This window comes from Bos javanicus, chromosome 20, assembly GCF_032452875.1.
Source record: "Bos javanicus breed banteng chromosome 20, ARS-OSU_banteng_1.0, whole genome shotgun sequence".
Lineage (NCBI taxonomy): Eukaryota > Metazoa > Chordata > Mammalia > Artiodactyla > Bovidae > Bos > Bos javanicus.
Window position 1 is genome coordinate 14157959 of NC_083887.1, and position 16289 is coordinate 14174247.

The following is a 16289-nucleotide window of genomic DNA, read 5'->3' on the forward strand; positions in this document are numbered from 1 at the left end:
AACTTAGGTAGAAAAAGCATTCCAATCTTTTAAAAACAAATAATCCTCTCTTCACTCTCTCAACATCCTTCTCTTCTCTAACAACCAACACATGTACGTGTTTTGAAAATTTAGTATTTTATTTTCCGTGATGTTAATAGATTAAATGTAAATCTTAATAAGTCCAAATTCCTTGATTTAAAGGTGTTTAGACTTGAGGCCTAGGATTTTGCCCAGTTCATTCCACATCTCAAAATATGGTTTTTGTCAGGACTAGACAGTAAACAGCTATAGTAGTTGGGATCCAAACCACAATTAATAGTGCTGAATGTCATGTTACAAACCTGCCTCTTGATTTCTTAAAAGAAAGAGCTGGGAGTAGTTGTGGCAGCTGGACCTCAAATACTGTTACCAAAAAGGATTTTGTGTTTTAGTGTCTTCACCTAGTTTTTATGCCTGTTTATAAGGAGACGCCTAACGGATTGATTGCAAAGTGGACTGTGACATGCATCTGAATGTGAAGTTATATGGGAACTGTCTCACACTTAACTTTGTTTTAATTACTTCAGTTATTTCTTCCGTGGCTAAGATTACAATTCAGACACTTCAGTTGGAATACTGGTTGTAAAACAGTAAAGCAAATGCCAGAATTATAGCCCAAAAATAAGGGAGTGAGCTAATGTGTTGGGAGTTCAGACATTTTTAATTTTAGGGGCATTGTCCCTTGGTTTTGGTATTTTTCAACAATCATGCTATTTATTATTTTATTTTATTTTAGCCATGTCCTTTGGGGGCCCGAGATTTTCGAGAGAAACAGTGTGCAGACTTTGACAATATGCCTTTCCGTGGGAAGTATTATAACTGGAAACCCTATACTGGAGGTAATGTATAACCTGGCAGAGTTTTCATTATGCTTGAGAGCTTTGCAAATATAAGAGAATATATAAATACATACAAACATACCCATACATTCATATACAGACTAGTAAAAATTAATGTTTACAAATCAAAGCAGGAAAATGCTCTAGTACTAAAAAGGTCTCCTGTTTTTATTAGTAGTTTCCCTGTAGTATAGTTAATACGTTAGTACAAATGATCAGAAATCATTTTTTAAAACCTAATTCTATTTAGGTACAGAGTTCCTAGAAATGTTGTAAATCCAAATAATATTTCTGAATTCTTCAGACTTCCTTGAGGTGTATAGACATTATAATAATTTGTAATATCAAATATTTGGAATTAGCACCCTGATATGAATCAGCTCAAAGAAGCTAAGAAAATGTGTTTCTCTCTTGGCCAAAGGCCAAAGATCTTTCCACGGCTGATTATTGTTCTTTTTTAGGGAAACATTTTTTGCTCTAATTTAGGCAAGCATCAGATGCTAATTGCTCAGTAAGCACAAGTTTTCTTAGGCTCCCAAAACACAAACTAAAATTTGTTCAAATTTTCTCTTAGAAAAATAAAATGTACTCTTAAAAACAACTTTTATTTATTGTTTTTCTAACATCTTACTTTTTTTTTCTCTTGGCTATACCATGCAGCTAGGGGATCTTAGTTCCTCAAGCAGGGATTGAACCCAGGCCCCGGTAGTGGAAATGTTGAGTCCTAACCACTAGACCACCAGGGAATTCTCTCAACATTTTACTCTGAAAACTGTCCAACACAGAGCAATGTTAAAATAATTTTGCGGTGATAACTGTATACCCACCACAATTCTATCATTAATATTTTAATATACTTTTTTATTACATGTCTAGTTATCTCTTTATCCATTCATTAATTTATTCTGTTTTTCAGGTGCATTTCAAAGTAAATTGTAGTCACCAGTATACTTTCCTCTCTAAATACTTCAGTATGCATAAGATTATCTGCAGTTCAATGTTTATTTTTCTTTTGAAGGAAGATTATGTACACTGTACACAGATCTTAACCTACCTAACTGTACTTTGCTTGAGTTTTGACAAACACATGCACCTATAAAACCTTACTGAGTTACAGAACATTACCAATGCCTCCAAAATTCTCATAGTCCTCATCCTTCTTATTCAGCAACTGGCTCCACCTACTTACAAGAGGCAACCAGTTCTGATTTTTTTTTCCTATCAGTTAGTTTTATCTGTTACAGAACTTTGGGTAAATAAAATCATGCCATATTTACTCTCATGTAAGTCTTCTCTAAGCCTGATGTTTTTGAGATCCATCCATATCACTGCAAATGTAATTAGTTCATTCTTTTTTATTTCTGAGCAGTGTTCCATTGTGCTAACCAGTTTGTTTTTCCATTCTGCTATTGATGGAAACCTGTATTGTTTCTAGTTTTCAACTGTTATCAATAAGCTGCTATAAACATTCATGTATGTCTTTTTATGGGCATAGTGTTCATTTTCCTTAGGTAAATACTTAAGGGTGGGATTGCTAAGCCATAGGATAGCTGTGAGTTTAGTTTTAAAAGAAACTTCCAGATGTTTTTCCAAAGTATTGTACCAAGCACACTCCTGCCACCAATGTATGAGAGTTCTGTTTGCTCTTCATCCTTGCCAACATTTGGTGTTTGCAGTCTTCTTCTTGTGGGTCTATATTGTTGTCTCAGTTAAGTTTTAATTTGCGTTTTCTGATTATTGAATGTGTTGAACACATTTTCATGTGCTTATTGAGCATTTCTGTTTGTTCTCTTATAAAATGTTTGTTCGAATCCTTTGCTTATTTTTAAATTGGTTATTTATCTTTTATTTTCAAGCGGTTCATTTATAAATTTTATAAGTATTTTCTCATAGCTTATGAGAAGATATTTCTTTACTTTTACTTTACTTTTCACTATGTTTTAAATGATACTTTGGATGAATATAAGATTTTAAGTTTGATGACTTCTAATTTTTCAGCTTTTAAATATTTTATAGTCATTGTGTTCTCTGTCCTATCTTAGAAATCTTTGCCTCTCTTAACTCAGGAAGATATTTTCTTATGTTTTCTTTTAAAAGCCTTATGGTTTTGGTCTTTAGATCTACACTCTAAAAATAATTTGAAGGTATGATATGTATTTGTAGTATATATTTACAGACTCTATTTTGTTTCATTGATGTCTTTGTCAGCCCTATCCTGGTGCCATACTGACTGAATTACTTTAACTGTATAGTCTTGGACATAGGTAGTATAAGCTCCTCCTACTTGGATCTTTTTTTCAAGAGCTCTTTGGGTATTCTCTTTTGCATTTCCACATAAATTTTAGTGTCAGTTGTTAATTTTTACAGAAGAACATGTTGGACTTACGGTTGTTGTCCTGTTGAATCTATGCATCAATTGAGGAAGAACTACTATGCTGTCAGTTTTCCAGTTTATGAACATGGTGTGTCTCTCCATGTTTTGCTTAACTTCTCCCAGCTGTGCTTTATATTTATAGTTTTAGGTTTAAGGTCATGCACATTGTCTGTTAAATCTTTTCCTGAGCAATTTATGGTTTTGACAATATTGTAAATAAAGATTTAAAAGTTTTCATTTTCAATAGTTTGCTCTAATATATACAAATGAGATTATTATATATTAACTTACACATTCCGTGACCCTTAGTTGTTTTGTAGATTGTTAAGAATTTTCTTGGTAAATTAGTCATGCTATCTGGAGATAGGTACTATTTTTTTTCCCAATCTTTTTACCTTTTTATTTCCTTCCCTTAATTAACTGACTTGGCCCTTCAGCAAAGTTTGTGCATGTGTCAATTATATGTGTTTTCTTCTTTATTCTGTTTACAGAGTGAGTTAGTTGATAGATTTTGTAATGCCAAACCAACATTTGCTTTTCACATTAAACCCCAGGTGTTGATGACCTTTTTATGTTATTGGGCTTGATAGCTTATATTTAATTAAGGATGTTTACATCTATCTTCATAAGGAATATTTATTTGTAAATTTTTTCTTCTAATGGTTTTGACAAGTTTTAGTTTCAGTTAATCTGGCTTCCAGAAATAGAATTCTTATTTACTTTGAAAGAGTTCATAGGGTTGACAATATTTCCTCCTTAGAACAGATTTTACTAATTAAACCATCTAGGCTCAGTATTTTCTTTGTGAAAAGAATTTTTTTTTATTATAAACTCAACTCCATTAATAGATACAGAGTTATTCACATTTTTTATTTTTATGTCAGATTTTGAGTTTGTCTTTAAGAAATTTATGTTACTTCCATGTTGTCCAATTTATTGGCAGAAAACTATCGTAACATTCTCTTATTACCCTGTTTAATATCTGTAGAATCTGTAGTGATATATACTATTGTATTTCTGATATTGATAATATGTATCTTCTCTCTTTTTCTTGATCAGTCTTGCTTGAAGTTTATCAATTTTATTACTCTTTTCAAAGAAAAAAAGCTTTTATCCTTTGTTCTAATTAATTTTTTGCTCTTATTATTATTTTGGTTGAGGGGTTTATTTTGCTATCTTGCATTCCCCAAATTCTATATATTTTTATTTCCTTCAGTTAAAAATATTTTCTTATTTAAATTGTAATTTCTTCTTTGGCCCATGTATTATTTAAAGCTATTTTATTTTTATTTCTAAATAATTTAAAATTTTCTTGATTTTTTGGTTATTGATTTATAATTTATTTATATTATGATCAGTAATAGTCTACATGATTTAAATTTTTAAAATTAGTTAAATTTTTTTTTATGATACAGCTTCTTGTCCAGTTTGATGTATGTTCTATGTATACTTGAAAAGGATATATTTTCTCCAGTTGTTGGCTATTGTGTTCTATATGATCATCATGTCAAGTTGACATAATATTTTTCAGGTCTTTTATATAATCTTTATGATTTTCTTCTGCTCTGGTTTTTAAATTAGTTCCTGAGAGAAGTGTCTTAAAATCTTCAAGTATTTTATGGCTTTTCTTTTTATATGTGGTTGAAGTTTTTGCTTCATGTATTTTGAATTGCTTTTATTAGGTACCTATACATTTGGGATTGTTTTGTCTTACTGTAGAAGTAAGTCTCTGAAATAGTTCACAGATTTAATCACTAGCATCTTGATAATTGTGTGCTTAGTAACTTAACCCTAAATTCATAATGAGCTTTAAATGAAGGTAACTGATAATGTGACCTTCCCATTCAGTCATCTTAAATCCCTTCTTGAAATAGTAACATTACCTCTTCTAAAAACCTATTGTAGGGAGGAAGCTGAACATATCTTCAACAATAAAAGAAGAATAAATTTATTCATATTATTATCATATAGCATAATGGGCTAAGGAATATACCATAGCATTTATATGTCCTGCCTATCAAATACTACCTTACATAATTAATACTAAAATTGTATAAATAAAAGATTCAGGTTCTCTTTTTAAAACCTGATGCATAAAAGCTGCATTAGGTTCCAAAGCATTACAATAAGGAGATGGGGGAAGAACTATATTGGGTAGTATTGAAAAAAAAATTCCCAGTAAGATCTGTGGAAATTTAGAGCAATTTTATTCACAAGAATCTTATAAAAATAAATATAATACCTTGATTATCAGTTCAGGAAGAAAATATTTTATTTATTACTTGTTATTTCTGTGCTTAGTACAGCAAAATGTATCATTAACCTAAGCTGAATAATAACATTATAAGTTATAAAGAAGTTCTATAGCCTGTAGACACTGAAAATGGAAGGAAACATGGAATTCAGCCAGAAGTTGTAAACTGGCCGTTCAGGAACCGTTTTTACTTATATACATATTTTAAACTCCACAGTATTTTTGAAAACTTTAAATAAGTTGCCAAGAAGAGTTTATAGTTTTAAAACTATAGGTTTTTATCTTCTCTTGAAAAAACTAGGTTTTTATCTTCTCTTGAAAAAACAGAATGTCTGGCAATATTGGGCCATCTTCTTACATGACAAACGTCAACTGTAACAGTGATCTCCTTTAATGGATTGTTCTCTCTCATTGTCTCCACCACTCAGTTGGCTTTTCTTTTACTTCACCCTGTAGAGACCTCGATTCTACCTTTACTAAGACCTAGGCATATCATCTTCCTGCCTAATTTTCTTGTTTAGAAGTAGTCTTTTTTTATTTCAAAGATAAATTTTAGAAGATCATTATAATAAGACCAAAGCAAGAGTTCAAACGAAAGCATTTTAAAATAATTATGTATGTATTAATAGCTTTTTTATGTGCAGTTTTGAATAAAAGTAAATTCACATTTATTGCTGCTTTTCCAGTGTACTGAGAAGTTATGATATGCACTCTGCTTATTTTTTAAATTGCTGCTATTTATATCTGTTTTTACCTCTTTCACATCAACCTTGAAAAATACATACAACCATTGAAATACAGATTTCAGTGACAAAATAAAAATGCTCGAGTTACTATATGCATTTATTCATAATATAAAATTTGATTTTTAATTAAAGTTTATTTTTAAGTTTTTATTCAGTTTATTTAAGCTAAAATACATATGATGCTATGCAATATTTCTTCAATTTATTGATCTCATAGAATTATTCAAATTTAATATATTTTTATCTTTGATTTGTTAATCTCATAAGAATTTATCTCCATTCTAAAGCCATATTCATGGAATATATTTATTTATTTTTATGTTTTTATTTTTTACTTTTTGGCAGCACCAGGTGGCATGTGGGATCTTAGTCCCCCAACTTAACCCACGCCCCCTGCAGTGGAAGCGCGGAGTCTTAACCTCCAGCTGTGAGGAAAGTCCCTGATATGTTTAAAGCAGGTCTAAGTTTAATTTTACAACTACCATATCTCTGCTTGAAGTACCAGTTTTTGTATCATATTCAGTAACAAGTGATATCATTTGCATAAATTCGTATTTGTCTTACGAGATCATTCTCAAGGTCTACTTAAACTTTTTTTTTAGTTTTTAAAAATTGCTTTTATTCCCTTCATTTCTTTTCAATATTCAGTTACCTCCACTATGATCCCTTTTGACCTAAAATACATTGAAAATATATATATGGGAAATACCTGAAGTTTTAAAACCGTAATATTACTCAGCAGATCCTCCGTCAAGTTGCACAAGCAATACAAATAAACATGAAATTTTACCAAAGAAGGCAATAGAACAGAGAGTGATGTCTATATCAATCATAAATTTGCCGTGGATAATATTGAATCACTGTTCCTTAGGAGAAACACTCCATTTACTTTTCTTCTACTCTCTCTCCATTTATTACTCTTCCAGGTGGGGTAAAACCTTGTGCATTGAACTGCTTGGCTGAAGGTTACAATTTCTACACTGAACGTTCCCCTGCGGTGATTGATGGGACTCAGTGCAATGCGGATTCACTGGATATCTGTATCAATGGAGAATGCAAGGTTGCTCAGATTTTGAATCTCACTCCATTTTGCTGGGGTTTTTGAGGCTGTTGTCTCTTTTTCTCAGATAGTAGCTCCTAATTAATACTATGCTAATTTTTAATAAAGAGAGCTGCATTTTGGACTCATTTGATTTTCTATAAGAAATGTACACAGTTAAAGGTAGAATTATCCATTCACAAGCACCTTGCAAATGTGATTTATTCTGATGTTTTAGTTATACTTATAGAAATTACTAGAACTATGAAAATATTTTAGAATTTAATTTTCATTATTCTTATGTTCTGTTTATAAACAAGATGATAGCAAAAGAGAGGGAATGAGGATTCAATTCTTATTTGTATGGCTACTATGTGTTCTCAATGAAAGATTATTTGATGTATTTCATAGCAAAATATTTCCTCAAAATGTAAAATAGCTATGCTGTTCTCATTTTGTCTTCTTTTGAAGCGTTTATAGTGATTTTCATTATAGAATTAGTGTTACCTTTTTAAAGCGTTTACTTCAGAGAATTAGCCAGACCAGTCAGTTGGAAATTGCAGGAGCAAATCCATGGTGTTTTCCTAGAACTGTGTATGAATCTTATCGTAAGAAAAGCCACAAAAGCCACTGTTCTCTTAACTTTTTTCCTTGTCTGCTTTTGTTTTACCTTAAAGAGAAGCATAAACTGAATGCCAGAAACTGAGAAAGAAAAGATTTAAAAACAAACAAAGAAAAAACCACTGTCTACTTTAATCTTATAATTTCTTGCAAATTCTGTCCTTATTAACTTGCCTCCAAATGTATCTTATGTATCAGATGATTCAGTGTGTGTGTGTGTGTGTGTGTGTGTTCATGTATTTACTTGAAGAAAAACTTGTTTCTGGGATAGTATAAAAATGTTTTTCAGATAAAAAAGACCCAGGCACAGGTTATATTCAGAGACTACATGCCTAGTACTAATGGCTAAAAGACAAGTTACAAATAAAGTGCCAAAATATGCCAAAAATATAGATACAAACTGTATTTCTATGATTAAATGCAAAACAGAAAGGTAGACTTTCAGGTTCTAAAATTACATGTTTACATCTCCTTTTTCTTTATGATAATTTTATTCAGCTGATGGAAACAGGTATTCACTTTTAGGGATTTATCCAGGCATCAATTCCACAACTAGTCTTTGACACTAATACTAACAATTGGATATCCTAAAGGGTCAGTGGTTTAGAAAGAGCAAACCATAATGCTTAGCGAAGACTCTTGTTGTTATCATTCATGTTGTATAGGACCATATGCCATTTTTTTCTTAGTTAATTGAGGTTATAAATAAGAGCCCATTGCCAACAAATTATAATATTTTAAGAATTGAAGCATGGTATCTATAAATGAAGAAGAAATCTAGTCTAGAAATGTAGGTATACATTCCTGGGGAATCAGAATATTTTTCTTTCAAACTATATGTTGAGAAATGTTAGCTAGAATTACCAGAGAATAAAGGTAGAAGTGGTTCACATTTCCTGTTTAGATTTCCTTTACTGGAAAAGCAAGTAGATAAGTAAGTTGTATTCATTTGATTAGTGGGTCCAAGAGTTCCTCTTTTTGACACACTGAATATTCTTCTCTGTTTTCAGCATGTAGGTTGTGATAATATTTTGGGATCCGATGCTAGGGAAGATAGATGTCGAGTCTGTGGAGGGGATGGAAGCACATGTGATGCCATTGAAGGGTTCTTCAATGATTCGTTGCCCAGAGGAGGTGAGTGTGTAGAAAGAACTCTTCCTCACACCTCTGGTGTACTTGAAATAGACAAATTACTTGATTTCCCCCTTATTTTAAAAATTTCTTTATTTAAGTAGACAGTTATTTCTCCCCAAATTGCTTTCAATCTTTTAAATATTAAATGTGGCTTCAGATTAGTTATTTTAAGGAAATACTATTCCATTTCTACTTGGCTTCATTTAGTAATGTTTCTTTAAGATGGGAATTCCCGTAGAGCCTGTGTTGAAGGGAAAAAAAAAAAAAGCATGAACCAATATTATATGTTTTGAGGATTTAAAGATATTTTGAGATGACTTAGAGAAAAATAACACTCTAGATGTATTCATGAACACAAAGGGGAATTTACTCATTACTTATAATTTATAAAGTGTATAGAAAGAATGGAAGAATAAGAAAACTTAACTGCTGAATGGTTACTAAACACTCATTTTCTGATGAAAGCTCCAGATGCTGCTTAGTACTGGTAATCTTCTGTGTTCCAGGCTACATGGAAGTAGTGCAGATACCAAGAGGCTCTGTTCACATTGAAGTCAAAGAAGTTGCCATGTCAAAGAACTATATTGGTAAGTAGCACATTTTGCTAGATTTTAAATATTAATGAGGAAAAGCAGCACAGTATCAGGAAAGAAAAGACATACTGCTTTGAGGTAGAACACGTTGACGTTAAAAAAGAAGTTCCACATGAAATAACTAAACAAAAAATTAGCAGTTTACACCTTACTCTTTATGGGTGGTTTGATTTTTAAAAAATATTTTGCATAAAATAAAATGCATTCTTTGTAAGTGTATAGTTCAAAGAGTGTACAATTATATGTGTGTGTGTGTCTGTGTATCCGTATAAATACTACAACCAAAATATAGGACATTTATATGACTCCAGAACATTCTTTCCTTATCCTTTGCAGTCAAGTCTCCCCAGCCTTAGCCTCAGAAAACATTGATCTCTTTTCTGACATATTATTATTATTCTGACATTATTATATTACCTTTCTTTATTCTGGAATTTCATATTCACATAAATAGGATCATAACAATATATACTTTTACATCTGGCTTTTCTCATTCATAACAAATGATTTTGAGATTCATCTATATTGCTGAGTGTGTTCGAAGTTCATTCCTTTTTTATTGCCAAGTAGTATTCCATTGTATGAATATACCCTCATTTATTTATCCACTCATTTGTTGATGGATATTTGGGTCTTTGCTGTCTTTGACTATTATGAATAAAACTTCTTTGCACATTCACAGACAAGCTATGTATGGACACATATTTTCATTTCTCCTGGATAAAAAGCCTAAGAGTGAAATATCTGGTCATGTGATAAATATATGTTTAAACTTTTAAGAGGGCTTCCCTGGTGGCTTGGCAGTAAAGAATGTGCCTGCCTGTGGAGGAGACATGAGTTCAATCCCTGGATCTGGAATATCCCCTGGAAAAGGAAATGGCAATCCACTCTAGTATTTTTGCCTGGAAAATCCCATTCGCAGAGGAGCCTGGCATGCTATAATGAGGTCACAAAAGAGTTGGACATGACTTAGTGACTAAACAAAAACAAACAAGAAAACCTTATAAGAAATTGATTGAATTAACTGTTTTAAAAGTGATTGTATCGTTTATATTCCCACCAGGAATGTAAAAGAGTTCCAATTGTTCTACGTCCTTATTAATTCTTGGCATTGTCAGTCTTTTTAACTGTACCCATAGAGAGATTTTTTGTGTGTGAAGTACCTAAACAAATATTATGCCTATTTACTTTTTTTTAATTTATAAAGTTGTAAGTTATTTATAAATACTAGTTATAAATCCCTGCTCAAGTATATGTTTTATGAATATTTTCTTCTAGTCTGTAGCTTGTTCTTAATTGTATCTTTTAATTTTGATGATATATAATGTGTAAATTTTTTTATGGTTTGTGCCTTCACATCTTACCTTAAAATTTTTTCCTACCCTAAGGTTGCAAAGACTGTCTTCAGTGTGTCTTAAATAAATTATGAGTTTAGCTTTTACATTTAGATATTTGGTCCATTTTGAATCTTTATGTAAGGTATGAAATAAGGATTGAGGTTCAATTATTTTCACATACATATTCAATTGCTATAGCACATTTATTTAAGACAGTTGTTTCCACCTTCAACTACCTTGACATTTTTGTGAGAGGTCAATCTCACATAAATGTATGGGTCTGTTGATGTTCCCTCCCCTTAAACCAAAACCACGTTGTATGGATTAATAGAGATTTCCATTAAGTCTTGAAAATAAGCATTAGGTCTTCAAATTTGTTCTTTCTCAAAATTATTCTTGCTTCTCTAGGTCCCTTACATTTCTATATACTTTTTTGAATCAACTTGTTAATTTCTACAAAATGAGATTATTTGGAATCTATAGATCAATTTGGGGAGAATTGACATCTTAAAAATATTGTCTTCCACACATGTAGCCCGATATTCATTACAGCACCATTTACAATAGCCAGGACATGGAAGCAACCTAGATGTCCATCAACAGATGAATGGATAAAGTTGTGGTACATATACACAGTGGAATAGTATTCAGCCATAATAAGAAATGAATTTGAGTCAGTTCTAGTGAGGTGGATGAACCGAAAGCTTGTTATACAGAGTGAAGTAAGAAAGAGTAAAACAAATATCATATATTAATGCATGTATATAGAATCTTTAGAAAACTGGTACTAATGAACCTATTTGTAGGGCAACAATAGAAATGCAGACATAGAGAACAGACTTATGGACACAGTGGAGGAAAGAGAGGATGGGACAAATTGAGAGGGTAGCATTGAAACATACACCTTACCATATGTAAAATAGATAGCCAGTGGGAATTTGCTGTATGATGCAGGAAGCTCAACCCAGTGCTCCTTGTCAACCTAGAGGAGTGGTATGGGGTGGGAGGTAGGAGGGAAGTTCAAGGAGAGGACATATGTGTACCTATGATTCATTCATGTTGATGGTGGAAACCAACACAGCATTGTAAAGCAATTATCCTCCAATTATAAATAAACTGTGAAGCCTGGTGTTTTCTGTGTAGGAAGTTTTAATGAAAAATTCAGTTTTTGTAATAGCTATAAAGTTGTTGAATTTATTGGCATAATGCTTTGTATAATATTACCTAGTTAGCCTCTTTGAATGCCTGTAGGATCCATAGTGATGGCTCTTCTCTCATTCTTCACACTGGTGATTGGTATCTTCTTTTTTTTAATCATTCTAGTATTATGTATTATTCCATAAATCATTTAGTATTCTGTAAATGTCAATTAGATTAAATTGATTAGTAGTTTTTATTAATTTTATTGTCTTTTCAAAGAACTGGCTTTTGATTTAAATGACTTTCCTATTATTTCTCCATTTTCCATCACATTGATTCCCATTCTTCTCTTTATTATTTCCTTTTTGTGACTCACTTTGTGTTTAATTTGTTATTTTTCTAGCTTATCAAGATAAAAACTTAGATTATTGATTTTTAAAGTCTGTTTTCTACTCTAAAACAAGTAGTTTGCACTGAAAATTTCCCTCTAAGCACTGCTTTAACTTCATCCCATATACTTTTGATATGTTGTTTTCTCATTAACACTCAGTTTAAAATATTTTCTTATTTACCATAAATCATGTCTTAAAAGGCATTATTCATTTTCTAAATATTTGGGGGGACTCCAGATGTCATTACTGATTTTTATTTTAATTCTATTATGGACAGATAAGATACTTTGTATGATTTTAGTTCTTTTGTTGAGGTTTGTTTTCTGCCCCAGAGCATAGTCTCTTTTAGGGAATAGTCCATGTGCACTTGAGAAGAATGTGTATTATAGTGGTATTGGGTTTAGTATTCCATAAAGGTCAATTAGATTAAATTGGTTGATAGTTTTGTTGAAGTCTTGTATATTTTTATTTATTTTCTGCCTGTTTGTTTTAGCAAATACTGAAAGATTCATGTTGAAATGTCCAACTAGAATTGTGGATTTGTTTATTTCTCCCATTAGTTTGTAAGGTTTTGCTGCATTTATTTTCAAACTTTGTTAGGTGTGTAGACATTCAAGATTGTTAGATTTTATTGATGTATTGAATATTTTATCATTATCCTATATTCTTCTTTATTTCTGATGGTATTCTTTGACCCACATCTATTTTGACTGGTACTAATCTCGAAACCCAGATTTCTTCTATTAGTGCTTGCATAGTAAATTCTTTTCTGTTCATCCACTTTTCATATGTAGGTGTTTATGAACTTTAAATATGTTTCTTCTAGGCAACATGTTGTTTGATTCTCATTTCTTATGGTGTCTAACAATCTTTGCTTTTCCAAATACAATCTCTAAATGTGGGGGCTTGACAAACTTTTTCTGTAATGGGCCACATGGAAACTATTTTCACCTTTACAGGACATGAAGACTTTATCTCAGTTAGCTATGTCTAAATCATTTGTATTTAGTACGATTATTAAAATCATTGGATTTAAGTCCGTCATTGTGCTGTTTTTCTATTCTGTCCATGTATTTTTCCCTTTATTCTCCTTTTATGTTTTCTGTTTTATCAAATGTTTTATGGTATTCCAAGTAATGGACTTCTCTGGTAGCTTAGACAGTAAAGAATCTGCCTGCAATGCAGGAGACCTAAGTTCAGTTCCTGGGTTGGGAAGATCTCCTGGAGAAGGGAATGGCTGCCCACTCCAGTTTTCTTGCCTGGAAAATCCCATTGACAGAAGAGTCTGGCAGGCTACAGTTCATGGGCTCACGAAGAGTCGGACACAACTGAGCAACTAAGCACACACACACACACACAATGACTTATTAGCTATATTGCTTTGTTCTACTTAAATAGTAGTTGCTCTAGAATTTACAAAATGCATCTTTATCACAATATACCTTCAAATAATATTACAACATTTATGTATGATACAAGACTCTTACAACAGATTACTTCCATTGTATTCTTCCATCCTTTGTGTTTTTTAAAAGCACATTTTACTTCTTCATGTGTTATAAACACAATGCATTGTTATTATTTTTTTCTAAAGAGTCAGTTACCCTTTAAAAAATTTTTAAAATAAGAATTATTTTCTGTTTACCTACAAATTTACTATATCTGTCATACTTTCTTTCTTTGTGTTGACCTGAGCATCCATCTATTATATATATATATTTTTTTAAATAAGAATTATTTTCTGTTTACCTACAAATTTATTATATCTGTCATTCTTTCTTTGTGTTGACCTGAGCATTCATCTATTTTATATGTAATATCTTCCAGGTTGTTTCATTAGATTTGTTTTCCCTTAAAGTTCTTGAGTATATTTATGATAGTTGTTTGAAAGTTATTTTCTACTAATTCTAGAATTTCTATCATTTCTGAGTCTCTTGCTTTTACTTGGCTTTCTTGGTTTAGACCATATTTTCATCCTCCTTGCCATTTGTAGTTTTTCATTAGATGTTGTACATTGTGAATATTTTCTTACTGAGAGTGTGGATTTTTTTATTGTTGTTGTTTTTTTTCCCTTTGGAGTGTTAAGTAACTTGTAGATGAGCTTGATCTTTTTGAGGCATGTTTTTGAGCGTTGTTGAGATGAGTCCAGAGTAGCCTTTATTCCCACTCCAGTACTCTTGCCTGGAAAATCTCATGTATGGAGGAGCCTGGTAGGCTGCAGTCCATGGGGTCGCTAAGAGTCAGGCACGACTAAGCTACTTCACTTTCATGCATTGGAGAAGGAAATGGCAACCCACTCCAGTATTCTTGCCTGGAGAATCCCAGGGACAGAGGAGCCTGGTGGGCTGCCATCTGTGGGGTCGCACGGAGTCGGACACGACTGAAGCGATTTAGCAGCAGCAGCAGCCTTTATTCCAGGGTTGCTCAGCCCCACTAAAAAGGCATTATTCTCTGATGAATGTCATATTGCTTGAAACTTCTGAATTCTTGCTCTAGAAATTTTTCTGCTTATGATTATCTAGTATTGGGGTGGGACAGTCTGGCCTCATGGAATTTTATCCTGTGTATATAGAGAGTACTATTCAGTAACAAATTCCCTCCTTTTACTCTAATTTTCTGGTTCTGCAAATTCCAGCTATTTTAGCCTTCCTAGTTTGTGATCTTTGTCTCCTAACTCAGTGAGACCACCATGTTCTGCTTTGGTTCTCCTGGTCTACACTGACAGAAAGTGCCTCCAGGCAGAAAGCTAGGGAAATTATATGACTCACTTTGTGTTCCTTTTTGCATGTCACAGCTCTTCACCATCCTGACCAGTGTCTAAAAACAGCTGCTTCATATATTTCATGAGTTTTCTAGTTGTTTATAAATGGAGGGCAAGCCCAATCCCAGTTATTTCTCATGTAAAAAAATGGAAATTCTGTTTATTTGATATTTGATTCCTTGAGATGGATTTAGACTCTATTATGGCCCTTATGAGTTCTTGCTCCCCTTAAAATATCACCTCTTTTTCCTTAAATCTTTTAAAAATAAGACTATATCTAGAATGCATCTTTAGATAGAATATCAATATCATCAGACTCTTCCTTTCTTTGTTTAAGAAGACTTTTTTATTTTTACAACATAATTTTAGATTCCTTTGTGCAACAGCAAGAATCAAAACAAAAATAAGATTTCTAACATCAAATGTTTTACCTTTGATAATTCTCAGTCCATAATGCCACATCCTCCTCCCTTAGCAAATTTTTGTTCAGTCCTTTAAATGTTTGGTGTTGCTCTGAAATACATTATGACACTAGCAAAGGTGATTTAGGATTCCTTAACTGAGTAGATAGGAAAATTGAAAAGTGAGAGCTTAAATTGAAGGAGAATTCAAAGATGCTAGATGTCTTGTTTTTATTTTTGTTTTCACTGTTTTGTATTGTGCAGATTCAGGTATACTTATATTTGTTGTTAATCGCTCAGTCATGTCTGACTGTTTGCAACCCCATGTACTGCAACATGCCAGGCTTTCCTGTCCTTCACTATCTCCTGGAGTTTGCTCAAACTCATGTCCATCAAGTTGGTAATGCCATCCAAACATTTCATCCTCTGTCACCCGCTTCTCCACCTGCCCTCAATCTTTCCTGGCATCTGGGTCTTTTCCAATGTGTCAGCTCTTTGTGGTCAAAGTATTGGCTCTTCAGCTTCGGCATCAGTCCTTCCAATGAATATTAACAGTTGATTTATTTTAGGATTGACTGGTTTCATATCCTTGCTGTCCAATGACTCTGAAGGGTCTTCTCCAGCACCACATTTCAAA

At 32.4% G+C, this 16289-nt stretch overlaps 1 protein-coding gene across 4 annotated transcripts in view; it reads left to right on the plus strand.

Moving 5' to 3' along the window:
• ADAMTS6 (ADAM metallopeptidase with thrombospondin type 1 motif 6) overlaps window positions 1-16289 on the plus strand; it is a 430884-nt gene that overhangs the window by 194598 nt on the left and 219997 nt on the right. For all 4 annotated transcript variants that reach the window (XR_009731737.1, XR_009731739.1, XR_009731738.1 and 1 more), the window contains exons 14-17: window positions 758-860; window positions 7161-7294; window positions 8905-9028; window positions 9535-9615. Coding sequence is in view for 1 of the 4 variants with exons in the window: in XM_061393406.1 (XP_061249390.1) it covers window positions 758-860; window positions 7161-7294; window positions 8905-9028; window positions 9535-9615 (442 nt within the window). In the remaining 3 variants the exon portion in view is untranslated. The remainder of the gene's footprint in view (window positions 1-757; window positions 861-7160; window positions 7295-8904; window positions 9029-9534; window positions 9616-16289) is intronic.